The 21,000-nt window shown below is 41.4% G+C and overlaps 6 protein-coding genes and 1 long non-coding RNA gene across 8 annotated transcripts in view; 3 read left to right on the forward strand and 4 right to left on the reverse strand.

The window, feature by feature from the left end:
- inppl1a (inositol polyphosphate phosphatase-like 1a) overlaps positions 1–3,159 on the reverse strand; it is a 28,104-nt gene extending 24,945 nt beyond the window's left edge. For both annotated transcript variants that reach the window (XM_023792536.2, XM_023792534.2), the window contains exon 1: positions 1,974–3,159. In XM_023792536.2, coding sequence (XP_023648304.2) covers positions 1,974–2,122 — 149 coding nt within the window. In that variant the 5' untranslated portion in view covers positions 2,123–3,159. The remainder of the gene's footprint in view (positions 1–1,973) is intronic.
- A 932-nt stretch (positions 3,160–4,091) lies between these two features.
- On the reverse strand, positions 4,092–8,843 carry folr (folate receptor). The gene is made up of 5 exons (XM_023792586.2): positions 7,755–8,843; positions 7,137–7,269; positions 6,265–6,453; positions 5,219–5,354; positions 4,092–4,950 (listed from the first exon to the last, which is right to left on the reverse strand). Exons 2-5 carry the CDS (start codon positions 7,263–7,265, stop codon positions 4,682–4,684), a joined length of 723 nt encoding a protein of 240 aa, XP_023648354.1. The 5' UTR covers positions 7,266–7,269; positions 7,755–8,843; the 3' UTR covers positions 4,092–4,681.
- A 218-nt stretch (positions 8,844–9,061) lies between these two features.
- Positions 9,062–11,492, forward strand: anapc15 (anaphase promoting complex subunit 15). The gene is made up of 5 exons (XM_023792601.2): positions 9,062–9,180; positions 9,592–9,712; positions 9,855–9,914; positions 10,017–10,154; positions 10,773–11,492. Exons 2-5 carry the CDS (start codon positions 9,593–9,595, stop codon positions 10,818–10,820), a joined length of 366 nt encoding a protein of 121 aa, XP_023648369.1. The 5' UTR covers positions 9,062–9,180; position 9,592; the 3' UTR covers positions 10,821–11,492.
- Positions 11,493–11,605: 113 nt separating this feature from the next.
- On the reverse strand, positions 11,606–14,386 carry tomt (transmembrane O-methyltransferase). Its single transcript, XM_023792577.2, has 4 exons — positions 14,270–14,386; positions 13,369–13,656; positions 13,045–13,241; positions 11,606–12,047 (listed from the first exon to the last, which is right to left on the reverse strand). The coding sequence occupies exons 2-4, from the start codon at positions 13,628–13,630 to the stop codon at positions 11,727–11,729; spliced, it is 780 nt and encodes a 259-aa protein (XP_023648345.2). The 5' UTR covers positions 13,631–13,656; positions 14,270–14,386; the 3' UTR covers positions 11,606–11,726.
- Positions 12,168–13,279, forward strand: LOC140579314 (uncharacterized). Its single transcript, XR_011983412.1, has 2 exons — positions 12,168–12,315; positions 12,586–13,279. It is a non-coding gene; the product is annotated as an uncharacterized lncRNA (long non-coding RNA).
- Positions 14,387–14,524: 138 nt separating the features above from the next.
- On the reverse strand, positions 14,525–16,905 carry LOC111833781 (secreted frizzled-related protein 2-like). Its single transcript, XM_023792373.2, has 3 exons — positions 15,866–16,905; positions 15,364–15,438; positions 14,525–15,099 (listed from the first exon to the last, which is right to left on the reverse strand). The coding sequence occupies exons 1-3, from the start codon at positions 16,380–16,382 to the stop codon at positions 14,789–14,791; spliced, it is 903 nt and encodes a 300-aa protein (XP_023648141.1). The 5' UTR covers positions 16,383–16,905; the 3' UTR covers positions 14,525–14,788.
- A 94-nt stretch (positions 16,906–16,999) lies between these two features.
- On the forward strand, positions 17,000–20,154 carry lamtor1 (late endosomal/lysosomal adaptor, MAPK and MTOR activator 1). Its single transcript, XM_023792600.2, has 5 exons — positions 17,000–17,228; positions 18,066–18,211; positions 18,314–18,391; positions 18,530–18,653; positions 18,788–20,154. The coding sequence occupies exons 1-5, from the start codon at positions 17,187–17,189 to the stop codon at positions 18,878–18,880; spliced, it is 483 nt and encodes a 160-aa protein (XP_023648368.1). The 5' UTR covers positions 17,000–17,186; the 3' UTR covers positions 18,881–20,154.
- The last annotated feature ends 846 nt before the right edge of the window (positions 20,155–21,000 follow it).

A 21,000-nucleotide genomic window follows, 5' to 3' on the forward strand; every position in this document is an offset into this window, starting at 1 on the left:
CTCCTCAAATTACTACAGCCATGTGTGACTTGACTAATCGTATGATTTTCCACATGCTTGAAACAACTTTTATCATGTGACACCCCTCCAAGCTCCATTTTGCCCCTCCTTGCAGCTTTGCGTTCTTTTGGCTTGACATCACACGTATCACATGTGCCAGACATAAAATCCTAAGGGGGCAAAGGACTCTCTCAGCGGTATGTCCTAAGGGTGATGCCGACCTCCCTTTAAGAGGGACAAGCACACTAAATTATGATCAACATCTAAAAATGCCTTTACTGCATGGTACACGTGCAGACATGTTCAGATATGCATTTTAGGCCATGGCAAGCAACCTTGCAGACAGTCTAAGACTTTAAACCGTGTGTAACTTGGCTGAGTAAAAAGATTAAAGTTTCTAAAGTGAAACTATGTGTTAACCCTTAATGTTCCGATGAAAGATAGGGCCACATCACCCACATCTAGGATACCTCCCAAAATTTCTTAAAGCAGGCAGAAACACTCCACAGCAGGACAATCTCCAATCCACACTCCCACGAAAGCCTGCTGCCTGTCATATCTTAACACTGACCCTCATGTCATGAGGTCAGGGTGTGTTTCCATACAGAAGCCAAACACTATGAGCAACATAAACAACAGGATTTCTCTATTTTCTCCCCCATATATATAAAAAAATGGATGGGACATCTTAAACAATAAAAGCAAAACATATCATCAAAAAACACAATCTAAAACATTTTTATTAACATTTAAATATGCAACAGCAGAAAAGCACTTAAAACCCACACTAGGTAGAACATCCAAAAAAGGAAAGGTTTTATTTAGACACTGTTTCACTTTGATATGGAAGAAACACACTCTGACAAGTCAGTTGAATTCAGAAAAACTTGCTCACCATCACTGCTGGAAATATCAAGACAGTAAATTTCAGTAAGTTCAGAGGTAAAGTATGATGGTATAACAGTCTTTTGATGAATGAATAAAGTCTATGTTTTAATGTGAACAACTACTGATTAAAGGAAAGCCAGTTATAACCATGCCTACAAACATCATGCAGTTGTTTCCTGCATCAGTTCGTCACAGTGACTCGACTGTATTTCAGGGAAACCTCATTTGATTCCCATCATTCAAACACAACTGCAGCGTACAGGCGAATGTGCACGGTTGACCTCCTACGAGAACTGGCTTATTCTGGATTTAGCCTCTGACGGCGTGGAGGCTGTGTGTCACGTCACTCCGGTCATCCTTCAGTTTCTGAAGGCTACCCGGCTTTAAAATTCACTGTCGGCTGATTCGGAAATCTGATGTGAGGATTCAGTCTGTGAATCATTCAATATTTCATCGAATTTTAGGTAGTATGTTTGTCAAAAAATGATTTTTTTTTATTTTATTTATTAGAAATGTGTGTAATCCTGGGACATTTCTCTTGGTTTGAAACATGAGAAGGCAGCTATTAGCATTTATTTAATAACTGGCCCTTTCAAAAGCCATAAATAAACTTAAACTGTGCGGCTATGTTTTTTCGATAACTTCTACCACTGCGCTAAATTGGACTACGGCTTAGCTTCAGTTCGCTCTTCTTTATTGTGCATTAATAATAAATATCAAAGGTAAAATTCGCACGATTAGAGCAGTATCATATTGTGACGGTAATGGTAAAGGCTATTGAGTCTACATAATAGGGCACTATGTCCTGCAACCTAAAATGCGTTTATAAACTCTTATAATAAACTTATGAGGAGCCCGTAAAATCTACGGCCTTCGGCTGACTCGTCAAACGTGACCTGTGAGAAAACGTACTTGGGGCGCTCGAATCACTTTGAAGGCTTAGAAAATATTCTTGTCCTCCCTTACGCTACGATATCTACTTAAGTTTTTTTTATAGGCTGTCATTTTCTAACAGTTTACTCAAAACTTCTATGTGGTTTAATGAAACTGTCACAAAAGAGATTTTTATATTAAAATATACTCACAAGACACAGAGCGCGTAGGCGCCGGTTACACTCTCGCTGTCCCGCACGAGGAAACTCCCGTCTCGTGCGGCGCGAGCCAGCAGCTCCTCCGCCGCCGCGCGACTCAGATCCCGCTGGTACCACAACGGGAGCGCGCCGCCCGGGAGCATTGCGGCCGGACCCGGGAGAAGCCCGCACCCACCTCCCGTACAGCTCAAGCAAAGAGCCGGAGCCGCCGAGGGCTGGATCGGCGTCCGGAGAATCCAAAAAGAAAATGGCAACTAACTTTTTTTCGCTGTTCCAGCGGAGTTCCTGAAAGTTCGCCGCCAAGGACCTACTGCTCCTTTTTCCCACGGAAATAATGCAGCCAGCCAGCTAACAAGCTATGTAAATACAGTGCAAACACCGAAGCATTAAAATGAGCTTTCACATAAGATGCACCGTAGTCAGCTAACCCCGAGGAAGCTGGCTCGTGTCCCCTAAATGAAATCCATCAAATTAAAAGAATGACGAGCAGATCGGTTGCCTATTGCAATAAATTTAATAATTTCTGTCGAAACTAAACATGCGTCGACTGAAAATAAAAATGAGAACTATCTGAGGCAATGCTTTCTTCATAGGTTGGATATAACTTGATACATTTATCTTAAGCATAGTGTCGGGGCTTTCGCGATTTATAAATCCCACACTCCCAGCGATCACTCAAATGGAAGGATTGTCTCCCGTTTTCCAGCATTGGCAATTCTGAAGCTCTTATGGTGAGTTGCGTCCGAAGCCTTCGGAGGTTTAGCCAGCAAAAGCCCGGAAAACGCTCTAGGTTTCCATCGTCAGAATTTACCACCAAATTAATAGCAAAGTTAAGCATATTCAGTTTTACATAGCGAACAACGGTATACGAAATCAATGCCTTTCCCGATTAAATCTGCATTAGTAAAAAGGTTGATACTATCGCAGCGAGCGGCTACTGCCGACATGAAAACGACTGTTTATCTTCCTGAAGTGAAGCTCCTGTATAAATGTAAAAAAGTGGTCCGTTCTGAAATATAAACGGTCGTTGCTGCCCAAGCATTGAACGTGCCTTCATTTAAAAGTCCGCTAAAGAATAAATTTTGCTTTTCTTGCTAAATCCTACCCTCCACGTCTACTTTAGAGCTTGCTCCCTTCAATTACGTTTCAAATTAAAAAAAAAAAAAAGTTGCTGAGAAACTTCCTGTTCGGTGACTGGGTTTTTCGATCTGGGCAATTAAAGAGCCAGATCACCCCCCTCCCCAAGGTTGGCCTGACTTACCGAAATATTACGCATCCCTTATGTTTTACATTACTGACCATAAAATAAACACTTTGTTGGTATTGCGTAGCTTCAATCTGTTACTTCCTAATTGTTATTGTAGATAATTACTCAATGCTATATAATGTATGTTTCCATGTAGATTTTGTATCTTTTTTTCTGTTCAACAACTCATATACTAAGTTATGTTCACTGTCAAGTAAAATGTTAAGTTTGTACCTACAGTGTACAAAACATTCTAAGCATCTGAAAAATTATTTTAGATAAGTTCCATGTAATGGTGTTCTGTTTTCTGTAGTGAGCTTAAGGGGAAAAGTAAGACCCCAAAACAGCGAGAACATTTTAACACAACACTGCCATTTTGCTTAGTCTGTGTGCCGTCATACAGTGAAAATTATCCGTGGTAAGCAGCCGTAATAAAGAAACTAATGATTTGTTATTCTGATAGTATAACATGCTCAGATGTGACAAGATATAAGTCAGGGAATGTCCTTTTACAGAAGTTGTGAAGAGGGACTGTTCTGGTTTGCTCGCACTAGGCCACACCTACATCCTGCCAGCATTCTGTGGGCCTCAGAAATCACAGGTGAAAGTGTGACATGATCCAAACACGATGAGCTCACTGCTTGTCTACCAGACTATGTCACTTGTGCAGTCATTAAAGAGACAAGGGAGCACTTTGAAAACAAAGAGTAAAAACAAAGAAATCGCCGATCATGGAATTTGGAGACTTGTTTTTCCAGTGTTGATGCATATGTGGACAGCATTGGTAACAGGGTTCTCCGCTGTTTCCACAAAAGAGACTGCGAGTAGAAACTGGAACCTAGTAATTATCCATATAGGCCACTGGCTTCTCACACACAGAAAAGCTTTTTTATTATTTCTTTGTCCTGCACAGTCCCAGATGTTCTAATTCAGTTTTAATGGTACGATTGGTCATACTTGCATGTTTACGATGGAAAGATGATAAACCAGTTAGACATTTCAGAGGGATTTCAGGAGCTAGATAAGACCACACCAGGGAAATTTACTTGTTGCAACACCCTAAAAATAAACAAACCAAAGAAAAGACTAACGGAGACAATACAATAACAAGATAATTGTGCATACAATCACACATATTGCACACGTGATGTGGAAAGTGGCATAAATGAATGATACATATCAAAGAAGCTAAGAGACTAAGCAGAGTAAGAGGCTGAAGAAAGTAATTATGTGTCTCTCCTATGCTCCTGAAGCGACTGTGACATTGCTCATGATATAATCTCTCCCCATGCAGGCTGCTTGTGAAGGTGTTCACAGTTCGATACACTGGCAAATTTAAAGCGACGGTATCAGCCAGATATCTTGAATCATTTAATACCAAAGTTTGTACATAGAAGATGTGGAAAAAGTGAGACACTGCATGCTTTCTGTGTGATTTATGGATAAATAATTTAATTTAGAAAAACAGTGTCAGTAATAATGCTGCAAACAAGAGTGCAGTGGTGGCCACCATGATCGGCGAGACATTTCTGATGTAATATTCAGCCACCTGCTTGTTAGGGTTTGTCCCCTCACTGAACCACATCTGCATGCATCTGCCGCTGCTTTTGGCGTAGGTGGTGTACTTGTATGAGTTGGACCAGATCTTCTCACACAGGTTCTGAGCCGTGGGGAACACGGTGCTGAACAGCTGGCACGTGGAAGCAGAGGGACACCTATTCCTACCTGCAGATCGAAACAGAATTTTTGTCTTTTCTTCTTTCAAAAGTACACTGCAGAATACTTTACAGCCCTTGAAGTAAGTCGCCCATCACCAATGGCAGTGTTTCCCTATCTGGTGCTCGGGGATCCCCAGACTCCACGTTTTTCCTTCCTGCTGGAAACTGGGAGGGAGCAAAAACGTGGACTATCTGGGGGTCGCTGAGGACCGGGTTGGGAAACACTGACTTATGGGAATCATTTTGACATTTGAATGAATGCCAGCATAGTGAACCTGTAGTCCAGTCCCAGCCGACATGCCAGTTTTCCTTGCAGGTGAAGTCATCCTTACAGTCTTCCCACCAAGTCTCACAATCCTCCCGGCACAGAGGCACATTCAGTATCCGCTCCTTTCGCCAGCTCTGGTCAACCTTGTGGGGATTAAGGAAGTGATTCTCCATATAATATTATCCTTTTCTCAGCGATGATCATCTTCTTCCAAATTTAGTGTGCTTGAACGCTTACTCATTCAGTCACACCCAGTACAAAGCACAGCGTGACATCAGAACGGCAGACATTAGTAACAGACATTAAGGGCGGTGTGCGGTTCTGTGGGTTAGAAGTCTGACACTATGTTTGCAGGGTTTTTGCTGGTTTGATTCACAAGGCTGGCAGAGTGTTTTCTGAAGCCCAGCTTCACTCGCCCCCTTAAACGTTTACTTCTCACAGTGAGAAAAAGGGGATATTTGAAAACCAAATTCTGCGGTTCTGGGACAAATGGCTAATAAAAGTATCAATACTGCGATACAGTTAATACTACGTGCAGTGAAAAAATACTATGCACAGTATAAAGTCTCGGCCCGGTCCTCAGGAACCTCCAGACGCTCCACATTTTTGCCACCTCCCAGCTACTTGCCAGACAATTCACATTTTGGGCATTTTGGCTCCCTACTGTGGAGTTAGGAGAGAGCAAAAACATGGACTGGCTGGGAATCCCTGAGGACCGGGTTGAGAAACACTGCTGTATAATATCTATGTATTTTCCAACTCCTTACATAGGAACATATATATTTAAAAGGCCTCTGTAGTTTTTCTATACAAGATGCAGAGCTGACCATTCCTGCATTTACTGTGCTGGACCTGCGTCAATCCCATGCTCTTGACCTCTCATACACATTTATATTTTTTAATTTCCTGCTTTACCTCACCTTCATATGCCAATCCAAACCTTTATATGTTACTTTCAGTGGGTACTTCAGAATTGAAGACACAAAGGTTACATCACCACCTGCTGGATCAATCTTGAATGATTCTGTGTTACCATTGCTGTTAGCCACCTACCATCTGAACCCAAGGCCCGAGGTGAGGGGAGCACTCATAGAAGCAGGTGTCCTGGATGAAATGCTTCTTGCAGGCCTCTGACATAATCCCGCAGTGGTTCCACTCAAAGTTGTACAGGTAGGAGTTGTCACTGTGAGCCTGTTCACTAGTGTTGGCTGTGCAACAGGCGTTATCCTTCCAGGGTGAGCACTGAAGACGATAATAATATAAAGAGCAGATAGCCACAGCAGATAGCCACAGGAGAAGCTCAGGTGTACAAGGAACTACATTTTCACAATATATCCGATATTCCCAATAAATAAACAAACAGAAACCGAGAGAAGAAAATAAAAAGTTACAAGTGGAAAGGTAAGAAGACCCAGAAGTCACCCTTATCATTACAACGTGCTCTGGCTGACAATAAATGCCATATGCATAATTCCAGGTCACCGTTCTGAAGCACCCAATATAAAATCCAGGCAATATTCATTCCTTAAACAAACTTTCAGAAAAAAGGAAGATGTTCCTCTACAATATATTTATACTACTTATATTTGCATGCTAGCTTCAAACTATAAAATGAGGTATGACATTTGTACCCATAATGAATGCAGGCCAAACAGTAAAAGCTTTTATGTCGGGCCTCGTGCACCGCGGCACCTCAGGACAGTCACATAATGTCAGGCCTCGTGCACCGCGGCACCTCAGAACAGTCACATAATGTCGGGCCTCCTGCACCGCGGCACCTCAGGACAGTCACATAATGTCAGGCCTCGTGCACCGCGGCACCTCAGAACAGTCACATAATGTCGGGCCTCCTGCACCGCGGCACCTCAGGACAGTCACATAATGTCGGGCCTCCTGCACCGCTGCACCTCAGGACAGTCACGTACTTGCTTATAAAGGAGTCCCTCTGGCCCCGGCTCTGTCTTGTGATGCTTAGCGTCCATGCACATGTTCAGCAGGTCCTTCTGAGATACAGCCATGGACACCAAGGCCAGCAAGAAGGTTACAGATAACATAGCTCTGTAGGGGGAAACACACAGCTTTTCAGCATGAACTGTTTTGTCTCCTCATTTGTACAAAAGGCATGTTACAAGGTTGAAGCGATTACAAACACTGAACCTATTATATTAGAGTGCATCACTTTATTGGATTTTTATTTCTGTCCATACCTACAAGTCTTATCCATACTGACAGGTGAAGAACACAAATAAAAAGTAAGCGATGGATAAATCATGAATACATTTAAAATAATATTTGGTTCAATTTAATTAGAAAAGTCTGTAACCTTTCAGGATAATACATTTTGACAACACAGCATACATTTAAGATTTCTGCACTATTACCTATTTTATATAGTAATTCCTTATTCAAGTTCAATCCCACAACATATAACTGAACCAGTAGTTTTAAGGGTTATAAAACACAAAATGTCATTTGTTTCATGCATGCGTACGACTTGTACATACAAAACGTAACATGTTTCGAAAAATGTTAAAGAGCCATACCTTCGTCTCTGAATTGCAGAAACTTGAAGGCTAACCGATCTTCACTACAGCTGAAACACTCAAATGACTAAATATTCCACAGAATTTTTTCCAAATATAAATATATTTTAGAGAAGCAGTAAGTCAGGTAAGCAAGTATTTTCTCTCTCCCGAACTGCTGCTAGAAAACAAGGTACATATATCCCTTGAGTGTGCTATGAGAGGGCAAAGTCTCGATTTTGTGTCAGAGCAAGGTCAGACGGTAAGTTAAACGAATAGTTCTCAGGTTATCCTTGGATTGCTTTAATCGCAGAGTGAATGTTGTACGAAAACAATATTACCAGGTTGGAAGCATTTATAGGCCAGGACTATTACAAGCAGAGTACACTATAATGGTTAATTATTAAAACACGTCGTTTTTACTGTAAATCCAAAACCGATTTTCTTGTTGAGGGCTGCGAAGAACTCCGTCTGATTTCTGAACTAACTCTAGTTCAAGCAACATGTTGATCGCATTTAATAATATACATATTAAACAAACTACAGAATTGTCCCAGAAAAGTAATATTTTTTCCCGGGACACGAATTGTCCCAGGTTTTTGTGAAACTGTACGTCTGATTTACAGTTTCGTAGCTTCAAATAAAACTTTGGTAAATTTCCTTCTACCGCTATTCTTTTTTCTTCCTGGTCATGTTTATACCGTGTCCATAAATGGATTAAAACGGGTAAAACACAGCGACGATTGACCACGTCTATATTTTTATTTGATTGGTAGAAGAAATATGAAGCTTATCTAATTACTTAGCAACTTTAAATTATCATGCTTGGAGTTTAAAGCAATCATTGAAGGACAGCAGGGACTTCTGCAGACAGCAAAAAATGGATGAAATATACAAATGGAAAAGAACTGAGAAATGTCAGTGTTAGGCTGTCCAAATTCCTCAAGTAAAAAGGTTGCATTCCTTCGGACATATTAGGGTTAGGTTTTATAATATATTATAATTAGGCTATACCATGTAGGCCTATATTTACTCGATAAAGCAAAAAAAAATACGCATTTAACATAGAAACGGATAACAGCAGACAAAGGAGTCCAGAGTGAGTGCAACTGCGTCTGCGTGAGGACAAATATATGTAAGGGGGAGTCCTTACAAATATTAACATAACATATTTGCAAAAATGGTTTAATTGGCCCCTCAAAAAAAAAGTCTGAATGTCCCGGTTATTCGCAAATCAAAAGTGGCAACTCTAGAAGTGAACCGTGAACTTGGGAGAGCGATACATTTCACATTAAATTACACGGTTAAATTACATGCTGCTTTTCGGACACACCTCAGACCGGAAACGGTCAATCACGTGCAAAAACACAGGCCACGCACTTCCGCTTAGAGACAGTTTGAAAGCTTTCGTTTTGCGGGAGTAGCAGCTTGGTAATATAAGTCTCAGGTAATAGCTTTCTCTTCGTCCCTTCTCACTTCCGATGTTGTTCTTGGCTCTGATGGACGTATTATAAGATACATAACGCTACATTCTGAACTGGTGAGATTGTTTAGTGGCAGTTCAAACGGTACGCCGTCGTGCGATATTAGCGAAATGCTGGCTAGCTAGTTATGGTGATTTACGACATCGGTAGCTTAAATTAGAGTTAACCTGTTTAATTAATTATATTACTTTAAAAAGCAAAACTAAAGTACAAAGCTGGTTAATGAATTAAATAAGTGAACTACATATTACATATTAAATTATTATTATATTACCCCATCAAGATTACCGCTGTTTGTATTTGAGTGTGTGACTGTGATAGAGGTGGAAAGCTCAGGAATAACTATAACTGTTTGCTCCCATTTGTCTCCACAGGATGTCTACACTCTTTCCATCTTTGTTCCCTCGCATGACAGACTCTTTGTGGTTTAACCTGGACCGACCATGTGTGGATGAAACTGAACTTCAGCAGCAAGAGCAGCAGCACCAAACCTGGGTATGTTGGCTCACTTTAAACCTTTAATGGTTTCATAAGAAAATATGGTGTTCAAGTGCCAAGGAGTTTAGATAAATGTAAGTTTATGGGTAATAAATTTGTTTTCGTTAATGTGTTTGTATTGGTATCTCTTTCTGATCAGCTACAAAGTATCGCGGAAAAGGATAACAACTTGATGCCCATTGGGAAACCAGTCTTTGAGGTGTTACATTCGTTTATAATTTGATATGCATATACACACACTTTTCAAATGCAGTGGACAGACTATTTTTTCCCTGTTCTCATTCACATGGTGTACCTGCAGACATTTGAGGAGGAGGAGGAGGAGGATGATGAAGATGAAGAAGACAGTGAGGAAGACTCAGAGGATGATGAAGACATGCAGGACATGGATGAGATGAATGACTACAATGAGTCTCCAGATGATGGGGAGATCAATGAGGTAAGGAATTTTGTAGATAGTTTGAATGAATTATTAGCGGTGAGAGAATCTTTATGTTAGTTACATGTAGCAAATTAACTGGTTGTGCAGACAGGATATATGCACAGGGGAAGCATGGTACAGTGGTACCTTGGAACACAAACTTAATTCATTCCAGAAGGCTGGTTGAGTTGCAATTTGGTCGAGGTCCACATCGAATTTCCCTATAAGAAATAATGTAAATGAATTGAATCTGTTCCAGACCCCCAAATGATTGCCTATTTAAACTAATCTACCTACCTAATTAATGATTAAAAAGCATTCACAATCAATATGAAACTAAAATCGATATGAATCGAGGCATTCGAGTTACAAGGTTCCACTGTATTCAGAATACAGAATTCCGTTTCTTACACAAAAATGAAATGAAAGTGGCACCAGTCCTTTGAGGAGCAGTGCAAAACTTGCAGTGCACTTCAAAAGCAGTGCACTTCAAAACAAGCTAAGGCAAATACATAAATCCAAAATGCTAATTTCCAATGAGAGAAAGGTCTAGTGAAGGCTATGACAACATGCTATGATACAAACACTTAGTCTTGAACTTTTAATTATTCCTGTATCAATTTCTCTACATTGTAGGTTGATATGGAAGGGGCTGACCAGGATCAGGACCAGTGGATGATATAGAGTAGTTCTGTCATTCTCTCAAGTCAGATTGGGCAGTTATTGATTTTTAAGCTGTGAGAGCCAATTCATTCACTTGAATGTTTTCAATGGCCTTTGCTAGGATACTGTGCTTCTCCACTGTCCAAAGTACATGTTTACCAGGTAACAATCCACCAAGTGGGATACAAGACTGCTGCACTTATCTCTGGTCTCTGTATCGACAGCATTAAAGACAGATTATTATGCACTGAGGTTATGGCTGCAACAGCAGGCTGAAAAATTAACTCTGTTCTATTAATGTTATACCACTCGTTGGTGTTGTGATTTAAGATGTACTTTGAACCAGGTCGTACCTTTTTCAAGAAAATCCGGATGTCCTTGTGCCCTCTTGAGGAAAATGTTGTACTATTTGTGACGAGCGAAAGTCAGCTGATATACCAGCCACATCACACTTGTATCATATAAGAACTGGGCACCTTGGTGCTGTGTAAATATCAATTTGTTCGAATCAAGAACAGAAGAAAATTAACTTTTTATTAAATATGATAGTATCAAAGCAAAATGTAATTAATTCAGTTGTCTTTTAATGACAGTTTAAAGTATTTATCCATCACACTGAGAATATTTAACATCTTTTAGTCTTACAGTGCCCTATAAACATTAATAAAGGAATCTGTAAAATTTTCTTTTGTATATATGACTTATTCATGTGAAAATGGTTTTTCCTTTATGACATCAGTGGGTCAGTGGTTTCTGTTGGCCTTTGTGATGTTGTGAGTTTACAAGGGGGGGGGGTTAATAGATGATCCCAGCTGTGTTTGTGTGGGGAAAATGAAGACCCGGCACTACACCTCTTGTTATTTAATGGGCAACGAGAGCTGAAGATTGCACACTGAATGCACTGCAGAACGCAGTGCTGTAGATCCTTCATTTGGCCCCCAGGTAGATCAGTTCAGCCATGCCATCTTTAATGCCGCGGATGTATTCCAGTGAGGCACGGTGCATATGGCACTTATACAAGCCACTGCGCTTGACGTACCGCAGAAAGTTGGGTGCCCCAGGAAATATGACATTGTCAGCAAGAATGATGGTGCCTTCACTCAGTAACCCACTGCCCTCTAAGAGCTGGAGGTCCGGCAGGTAGCAGCGCTTCCAGTGGTCCATGAAAACAAAATCGAGCCTTTCCACTCCATACTCCTCCTTCAGCTTAGGAATGACCTCTTCTGAGGTGCTCACAATTAACTCCACCTGGACGAAAAGGACCCATTTTAATACAGAACACATTTTACTGCTTATGGAACAAGATCAAAAGCTGCCCCACTCTGAGTCAATAGCACTGAGGTCTGTAACTTTTGGATAAACAGACTGTGGTTCTAATGGATGTGGAACAGAAATGCTATTAATCTTTCTGAATATAGTAATTCATACTGTATCATTCTTCAAAACAGGGAATAGTACACTGGATGTGTGTTTGCTGTGCCTTCCTCATACAGAAGCATATACACACTCTATGGACGTAAGTTGGGACTCTTCTCTTAATCATAGAATTCAAATGTTTCGTTCAGACCCATTGCCACAGGTTAATCAAATCAAGCACCTAGCTATGCAGTCAGGTTTACAAAAAATTGTGAAAGGATAGGCAGACCACAAAGTAACAGTGGGGTCGCCGACTGCTGAGGCGCATAGTGTGTAAAGGCTGCCAATGCTCTGTGGACTCAATGACTGCAGATTTCCTCTGGCATTAACCCCATTTTGACATTAACATTTTGGACAATTCTGTTTCCAGCTTTTTGGGAACAGTTTGGGGAAGATCCTTTTCTGTTCCAGCATGACTGTGTCCCAGTGGACAAAGCAAGGTCCATAAAGACATGGTTGGATGAGTCTGGTATGTAAGAACTTGACTGACCTGCACAGAGCCCTGACCTCAATGCCATCAAACACCTTTGGGATGAACTAGAATGAAGATTGCAAGCCAAGCTTTCACGTGCAACATTGGTGCCTGACTGCACAAATGCTCTTCTGAATGAATGGACAAAAATTCCCACAATCCAAAATGTTATGGAAAGCCTTCCTAGAAGAGTGACAGCTGTTATAGCTGCAAAGGGGGAACCAAATCCATATCAATGCCTATGGATTTAGAGTGGGATGTCATGAAATTCCCTGTAGGTGTAATGGTCAGGTGTCCCAATACTTTTGCCCATATAGTATATAATGGTCCCCTTTCAAAAACAATGGCTGATCTCACCATGTCATCATCAAAACCGGCAAGTCGAATGGCCTTCTCTGCCACAAGTGCATTACTCTTGTCCATCTCCACAGAGTAGAGCCGGGCACCGATGGTCAGGGAGCGGGCAATTCGGATGGCACTGTACCCGCAGTGCGTGCCCAGCTCCAGAACGTTCAGTGGAGAGTTTTCTCTCAGTAGCCTGTCTAAGACCAGACCTGCCCAGCAAATAAAACAAATGAAACTGCATTAGAAACTTTGGGCTGGTCACTCATATGTTTCATTTTGGTACCATGACCGCTTTTATGATGACCCAAAGCGTGCAAGAAGGAGACTGGTGGATACCTTTCTTGGGACCAATGTTGCTGATGAACTCGACTTTACTGCACCAATGGTCAAAGGCATCCAGGATGCTGTCGGGGTTCCCTGGGGTGGCATGAGTCAGCACATATTGGAAGGCTCGCTCCTCCCGAGAGAGACCCGTCAGGAAGTCCTGGACCACCCGGACCAGCACCGCACGGTAGAACAGGACAAAATAGTACCGGTAGCGGATGATCAGTGTGAACAATAGGGGAAGAAATGCCAGGGCGATGGCAGGGGAGACCATCCTGTCACTCAGAGTACAAAGGGCACCTGGATCCATAAAAAGACAAAGACACCAATTCATTCAACAGGGTGCTTTAAAGTCATTTAGTTACTGTGATATTCTGAGTCTCTCACCGGATACTTTTTGTAAGCGATTATGTAGCCAGGAACGCATATCACAGATCCTCTCAAAACCCAAGTTTATCCAGTTATAAACCCTACCAGAAAACAATGGCTGATGCACTTCCAGAACTAGAGACATTTATTCCGGTAAGTAAATGGTGCGAGGTAGATGTACACAAGCTATAAGCAATTTAGTCAGCAGTCCAACTGAACCTTGTCTTTGATGTTTCTGAACTGGACATGAAAACTGAACAAGGTTACACATTGTCTTACAATGAACAACTAGCACTTAGACCTATGGCCAATATGCTACTCGGTGAAGATATTAAGTTAAAATTTTAATCATGAGGCCATTTATTAAAAATAAAAATGCAGGACTGCCATCTAGAAAACACACCACTACACGCACTGATGAGTTACCCTTAAACTATGAAAGAGGTGCCTGAAAATTACATGATTGCATACATCTCTGAAATATGCCCTAAAAGCTAGTGAAGGTTAATCACGCAAATTTAAACTGGGTATGTTCCTTACTCACCACTTATGAGGTTTCAGGTGAGAAAAACACAGAGCTCTCTGCTGCTACCCCTCTGTATGGCAGATCATAACATGAGATGGGTAAAAGGCAAGCTGGACCTCCTGAATTATTGAAATGCCCCCCCACCACCCCGAAATGCACCTTCAACCACTCAGAAAACAAGAGAGTAAAGCAACTGAGGATCAGATTCCTATGCGAGTCAAATTACCCCCTGGCTGTTCACAAACAAAGAGAAAATGAACCCTGACACATCAATTGTCCATTAAATTGTTTATTTTTCTATCAGGTTAAAACACAGATATATGCATAATTATTTATTTTAGACTTCACACAGATATTCAACAATTGTGTCCTACATTTGAAGCTATGGGAGGTCCCAGCGTGGCAGAGGATACCTTAGCCAAAAAAGTTATGCTTCCTAGCAAGGTAATGATATTTGTAAAAGTGATCTAAAAAGAGCCAGCTTTGCTAATATGATTAGGGGTTTAAGTCCCAAACCCCTCGAGACTGCTGTGAAGTTTAACACTGTACTCTCTGCAGACTCTTCATGAACTTCTTCAGCTCTCGTTCTGCTTTGAGCCACTTCATTAGACGGGTGAGGACCAGCCTGCTACCGTTTATGTCCCCCACACCAAGAAGATATCCTGAAAGTGGACTGTCCAGCTCTTCACAGCTGCAGTTCGCTCCCTCTAACAGCCAGAGCTGGCTCTCGGCGACAGCGCCAATCCGGACACCATCTTCGTTTCGCAGCAGCACTCTGCTCCGCCCACTGGCCACAATTTTGCGGTCTGGTCCATCCGTGAAGCTCTCTGCCACCTTTAAACTTACAACTGTTTGAAGAAGTAAAATATATTAACGAACGATATTGACTCCGAGAGATGAATCAGCGTAGATATTATGTTATCAAATTCATCCACCCATTCAACCATCCATATTCTAACTGCTATCATCGTCAGGTTTACGTGCTATATTATTTTACACATAGTGTTAAATATTTATTAATAGAGGCATCTATTACACAGTGCCCCCTTAGTTACCACAAGTAATGTGACTCCTGTTTCGTTACAAGTTTGTCGATCTTGTTTTCAACTCACCAAAACGACTCTTGCAGTAGTTTTTCTTAATCCCCACCTCCCCTTCAGCTGCTAGGTTGCAGGCATCACATACAACTAGCACATGGTGTGGAATTTTATAAAATATTAGGATGAAATGCGCCTTGTTTAATACAGGGGTGGGCAATCTTATCCGCAAATGGGCGGTGTGTATGCAGGCTTTCGCTGCAACTCCCTAATTAGGTCACTAATAAGAGGATTGATTGGCTGAAGAGTCCCCACAACTAGGTTTGAACAGCTGACCTAAAGGTTATCCCAAAAACCTGCATACACACCGGCGCTTTGCGAATAAGATTACCCACCCCTGGTTTATAACATAATATTACAAATGCAGTTGTTTGGGGGTACCAGTACACAACTTAATCTTGATAATAATTCTGTTATATCTGAAAACGAGATTGATCATATAAATTGGAATCAAATGGGATACCCAAGTTCACATTCTCAGCAAACTGTAATTGTGCAAATTATATAAAACACGAACCTTCTGATTCTGGGTCGTGGTTTCTTCTGTTATCTTTGCTGTGCACCGAGTCGGCTGCTGGTATGCACAGGTCTGTGTTGTTCGGGAACAAGTTGCAGTGGAACATATCTGGCCAAGGAAACCCGAAAGTGCTCATTACCGGCAGGCAGCCGTTCCGCACGTCTTCACAAAGATTTCGGCATGGCCAGACTGGCTCCGTGAGATCCGGTAAACACACGGGAGCGAAGAGGGAGCACAAGAACTTCTTAGTCTCTGGGTGGCACTTTTTAGAAACCAACGCAGCCCAGGACCCCGACTGCTGTTGAACTTCTTTCATGGTGTCGTGGCCCAAAAGGTTCGGAAGTCGCATATCTTTGTACCCAACGTCATGACACAAACTCAGTGTATTAGGAATAGGTTTGCACGCCGATTGTAAAGCACTGAATGCAGCAGCGGATACGGACTGAATTACGATGCCAGTTGAGAAAACTGTGAAAAATGGCAAACCTGCGATCTGTACCCTTAACAGCGAAGTCATTGTCTAAAATTTACAGTCCAACATAAACTACCAACAGAAACCAATCCAAATAAAATCCAGTTCAGGTGCCTTAAATTTCTTGCACTATATTAATGTCGACGAGCGACCTAAAACACTTAGAAAGTCTCCATCTTCTCTTTATCTATGGGTATTTTAGCGACACTGCCACTGTATATTACGTCTTAATAGCAGCGGGGTGCTTAGTTAAAGGCTGGAGCGCATCCTGTTTCGCAGACAATAGAAAACACGCAAGTTTATTGAGGGTTATAAATGTTCCCTATAATTAGAACTTAAGTGATTTTTGTGCAACGGCGTGATTTCTTTGAACTTTCCATGATTTTTGCTTTGTAGTTCTGTAAAGTAGGTTGACGCCAAGCAAAAGCAGTAATGACATTTCGAAACAAGCGGCGGGCGACGAGCTGTCAATTATACAAGCACCCAAAGCTTGTATAAAGCTGCCTATAGGTTGAAATGACGCCCCGAATGGCGTCACCCAGGAGTCCAGCATGTGTTATCGTCTTCGCTTGGTATCACGTGATAGGAGTCTGTAAATAGAATGTGCGCAGCTTCAAACTGGCCGGATGTCACGTGCTTTTGTCTTTAAACAGCTGTCATGTGACTAGGATCCTTCGTTGGATAAGATAGGGAAGGAAACAAGACTAGGGAAAGAAAAGCGTTCCCCTCCGTGAGCTTCGGAGTGGAATTTATTTTTGTCTTCGTTCCGGATAACACGACAGAAAAGGAGAAAGCTGGATATTTGGCTCGTTTTGCCTGGCAGAGAGCCGAGAACTCCCAGTGGAGATCATGGGTTGCTGTTACAGCAGCGAGACCGAGGCCACGGAGCAGGTAGCGTCGGCTAGTTAGCCAGCCTGCTAATTAGCGCTCAGAAGGGTTGTGTTGCACTTTACTATTCACTGAATTGCGTCTTGATGGGTTGCAAAGAGTAAAACTAGTTAATAGAGATTGCTATTTGGTTGGCACCCCATGTCGTAATAAAACAACGACGTTAGAGCTGTGTTATTAGTTAGTCTTCCTTGTTGTTTTTGTTAGCTGGTTAGCTACAGGCCTAGGCGCAGGCAAAGTTTCGAGATTGCTGTTCAACTATTTGAGCAATTCAATGCGCCACAGACTGCATTTTATAAATATTGCTGGGCTTTTTGATCAGTGATCGAGACGTAATTTTTGTCTTGCTTGTTTCGTTATATCATGTGTCCCATTTTATATTTATGTAAAAAAAAAAAGGCATGAAAACCTTGCCCAAAAATGAACTTGGTCTGTAATTTCATTTTTTGCATTAACCTGTATCTGTGACGATTAATTACCGATTATCTCGAAACCCCAGAAACGTGCTAAATGTCCTATCTTTGCTGAGGTGATACTGGTGACTACAGTCTTGCCTATATTTCCTTAGCGTAATGGCTGTCCTTTAACATGTGTTGAATTATTAGATTAAAGACAAGTTGATAGAATTGATTTTGAATGCACTGTCTACTTTTGTTAATCCAGATCGAGGTATGTAGCTACAATATTCTCGAAAAACAGCCATTCAATGTCGCCCTTTATGCTCTCTGCGGGGATTTACGGTTGGATTATTTTACTTACATGTTCACACCTCGGAGCAAATTGTTTGCCTCCGTAACAAGGGTCAGACTGATAAGGGCACTTTCTGTCCCAATTTCCCAGGATAGAGATGAAAGGAAACCGCTGATCCCCCATCCAAACCCGGACAGCAAACCGTCCAATGGAACAGAGCGAAACTGCGCCAGCCTGCCTTCGGCGCGAACAGACGAGCAAGCTCTCCTGTCGTCTATCCTCACCAAGACAGCGCTGTACGGTCATAAGCGGAACTATAACAAGAGGAACTCCGATGAGTCTTATTCCTTTGGTTGCACATTTTACTGACTCAGTGTCTGTCCCTTTTTGACTGACAGGAATATAATTGATGTCTCGGCTGCAGACTCCCAAGGAATGGAGCAGCATGAGTACATGGATAAAGCACGGCAGTATAGGTAGGCAAGTCGTTTGTGAAGTGGGAAATTCTCTGGCACGTGTGTTTTCCCTCAGACAGTTTAGAACAATAGCAATATTTTTTTTTATATAAATTCTGCTATTACATTTCAGTAGAATGTCTTTTATTTATTTTGCAGTACGAAACTGGCAGTGTTGAGTAATACACTGTCACTGAAGAAACCCCCACCGCTTCCTGCCCTCACCAGTCAGCCCCATCAGGTGCTTGCAGGTGATCTCGTGCCATATTCAGACATGCAGCAGGTGAGGACAGCAGCATCAGATTCCCATGGGACTCATTTATAACCCATTCCAGTGTTAAATATCTGTTTTAAAGGTGCATTGAAATGCCATTTGGATAAGAGACTTTAAATGTTTTTTTTGTATCCTTTCCCCAGGTTTCGAAGATAGCGGCCTATGCATACAGTGCAATTTCACAGATCAAGGTGGATGCAAAGGAAGAATTGGTTGTCCAGTTTGCAATCCCCTGATCTGTTCCTTGCTACTTTTGTTTTTGTCCTCCCAGCATCCTCTGCTGTCCCCTCCATGTGCTCAAGTTATCAGCACTGCCACTACAGGAGCAGCAACAGCTGAAGACTTGGAAACCAAACATCCCGACTCTATCAACTTGTACCTAACATAATATGTCTGTTAAATGATAAATAACCTGTCTCTCCCCCAGAAGCTTGCATTGAATTTTAGTGTTCAAAACACACTGAAGGCATGTTATTTTAAAAAAAGAAATATATAAACCAGAACATTCTTAAGATCAGTTAAGGTTGATAATAAAATATTCTAGACAAGACTGTCCAACAGTCTCTGAAACTTAATTGGTGTTAGAATGTCACCTTGCCCTACACTAATGTTGGTTTACTACCATCTGTGTGGCAGTAACTGAAAAACGGCTCTGTTTCCGTGGTTTAACATGCTAAGGTGCTGTTGGCGAAAGCCGACTGTTTCCCAGCGAGTGAAAGGCTTAGAATCCATCAATGTAGTTTTCTGCCACTAACCAATCGCAGAACTCGATTCACACTACGGTCACAATTCTGATTTTTTGAGGGTGGGGGAGGACAGCAAACCTCGTCTCAGCCCAGCGTTGGGAGGAAAGTAAAAAGATACTCAGATTTTCTTCCCTTGTCTCCGTGGTTTACAGGCATTGCGTACAATTCTTCCAAATGGTTAACCTAATCAGTGACAGCTTACAGAATGAAATTGTAAATATGTTCTTGATTCCTTAAAAGAAAAATAGTGAAGGGCACTATTGTGCCTTCTGTTTGGGAGTGTTTGATTTGGATGGTGCTTTTTGTGAAAGTGTCTGCTCAAATCAAACTGTTGGAGGGCCCCAAAGTTCACACTCACGGTTTTAATTTAATAAAGATTTTCACCTGGTCAATTTTATTTAGAGTAGAATGAATTTTAAATATGACATTATAAAATGCATTTCAGCAAGTACTATGGTTTTCCAATTGACTGGTAATTAGGTAATGCTGTTGTAATTATTTCTTTTTATTTATGCTGCTGTTTGGTTTGAGTGCAAGCAGATACCTAGTGCAAAGGCAAACACATTTGTGTGATTTTTTAAAGGGATTTACTGTGGGGCTGTGAACTTCGACATTTTGCTTCTTGCCGTGTGCTAATATTTGTTTGTTATTCAGTTGTCTCTTACCATCTGAATTGTTAACTTCATAGGCTAGTACCAAAAACAATTTCTGTTAATATCATTTTTCAGTTTAATTACCGTATGTATTAAAATATTTCAGAAACATTGTGTCTGGATTTTTAAATGCTTTGATGATATGGAACATATGAAATGGGGACCATTTTTACTCGATTGTCAAACATACATCTGTTGTGGGACTTTCATGATACTGTTGTACTATATGATTGTTAGAATAAGGGGAAAATAAGGTAGGTCAAGATGATAAATGATGTTGACACGGATATACTTTCCGTGGATGCTTTTCATTAACTGCACCTTCATAATGCATTCATAGAATGTTCAAGCGGCAGAAATGAGTTTCCTCTGCAGGGTGTCTGGGCTCAGCCTTAAAAACAGGATGGATGGATGGATGGAACATTCATTGTCCCATCATAATGCATTCATAAGCAGCATGTAAGTATACTCTCATTCCATTAATAATACTTTAAATGAACAAGACATCACAGCTGTAATATACATTAATAACAAACATGATAATTGGTACGGTAGCGCAATGGTTATCACTGCTGCTTCACAGCAAGAAGGACCTGGGTTCAGTCCCGTGTCCTTTCTGTGGGTTTTTGCGGGGGCTCTGGTTTCCTCCCACAGTCCAAAAGCGTGCGGGATAGTTTGATTGATCTAAACTGGCCCTGTAGTTGAGTGTGTGCATTCTGCGGTGTTGGCGACTGCCCAGGGTTCATTCCCAGGATAGGCTCCGGTCCCCCCTGTGACCCCAGTTGGGATTAAGAGGCTAATGGATGGAGTATTGTATAATCTTTTTTAATAATAATATGTTTGCTATTAATGTAAGTTAAAGCTATCAAGGTTTTTTAGGATGTTAAAGTATACTTACATGATGCTTATGAATGGTCTATGAATGCACTGTGAATGCATTATGATTTATGAAGGTGA

This window comes from Paramormyrops kingsleyae, chromosome 17 (genome assembly GCF_048594095.1).
Source record: "Paramormyrops kingsleyae isolate MSU_618 chromosome 17, PKINGS_0.4, whole genome shotgun sequence".
Classification (NCBI taxonomy): domain Eukaryota; kingdom Metazoa; phylum Chordata; class Actinopteri; order Osteoglossiformes; family Mormyridae; genus Paramormyrops; species Paramormyrops kingsleyae.

Excerpts from the sequence above, each read along its gene's own strand:
- LOC111833781 (XM_023792373.2), bottom strand. The coding sequence starts at position 16,382 with ATGACTTCGCTGTTAAGGGTACAGATCGCAGGTTTGCCATTTTTCACA. Across the intron at positions 15,439-15,865 it reads CCACGACCCAGAATCAGAAG|TTGTATGTGATGCCTGCAAC; the intron begins GTTCGTGTTTTA and ends ACCATGTGCTAG. Across the intron at positions 15,100-15,363 it reads CTACTGCAAGAGTCGTTTTG|TTGTAAGTTTAAAGGTGGCA; the intron begins GTGAGTTGAAAA and ends TTCTTCAAACAG.
- tomt (XM_023792577.2), bottom strand. The coding sequence starts at position 13,630 with ATGGTCTCCCCTGCCATCGCCCTGGCATTTCTTCCCCTATTGTTCACA. Across the intron at positions 13,242-13,368 it reads CAACATTGGTCCCAAGAAAG|GTCTGGTCTTAGACAGGCTA; the intron begins GTATCCACCAGT and ends TTTGCTGGGCAG. Across the intron at positions 12,048-13,044 it reads CCGGTTTTGATGATGACATG|GTGGAGTTAATTGTGAGCAC; the intron begins GTGAGATCAGCC and ends CTTTTCGTCCAG.
- anapc15 (XM_023792601.2), top strand. The coding sequence starts at position 9,593 with ATGTCTACACTCTTTCCATCTTTGTTCCCTCGCATGACAGACTCTTTG. Across the intron at positions 9,713-9,854 it reads AGCAGCAGCACCAAACCTGG|CTACAAAGTATCGCGGAAAA; the intron begins GTATGTTGGCTC and ends CTTTCTGATCAG. Across the intron at positions 10,155-10,772 it reads ATGATGGGGAGATCAATGAG|GTTGATATGGAAGGGGCTGA; the intron begins GTAAGGAATTTT and ends TCTACATTGTAG.
- folr (XM_023792586.2), bottom strand. The coding sequence starts at position 7,265 with ATGTTATCTGTAACCTTCTTGCTGGCCTTGGTGTCCATGGCTGTATCT. Across the intron at positions 6,454-7,136 it reads AGGGACTCCTTTATAAGCAA|TGCTCACCCTGGAAGGATAA; the intron begins GTACGTGACTGT and ends TATCGTCTTCAG. Across the intron at positions 4,951-5,218 it reads CGGCTGGGACTGGACTACAG|GTAGGAATAGGTGTCCCTCT; the intron begins GTTCACTATGCT and ends TTCGATCTGCAG.
- lamtor1 (XM_023792600.2), top strand. The coding sequence starts at position 17,187 with ATGGGTTGCTGTTACAGCAGCGAGACCGAGGCCACGGAGCAG. Across the intron at positions 18,212-18,313 it reads ATCCTCACCAAGACAGCGCT|GAATATAATTGATGTCTCGG; the intron begins GTACGGTCATAA and ends TTTGACTGACAG. Across the intron at positions 18,654-18,787 it reads CATATTCAGACATGCAGCAG|GTTTCGAAGATAGCGGCCTA; the intron begins GTGAGGACAGCA and ends TCCTTTCCCCAG.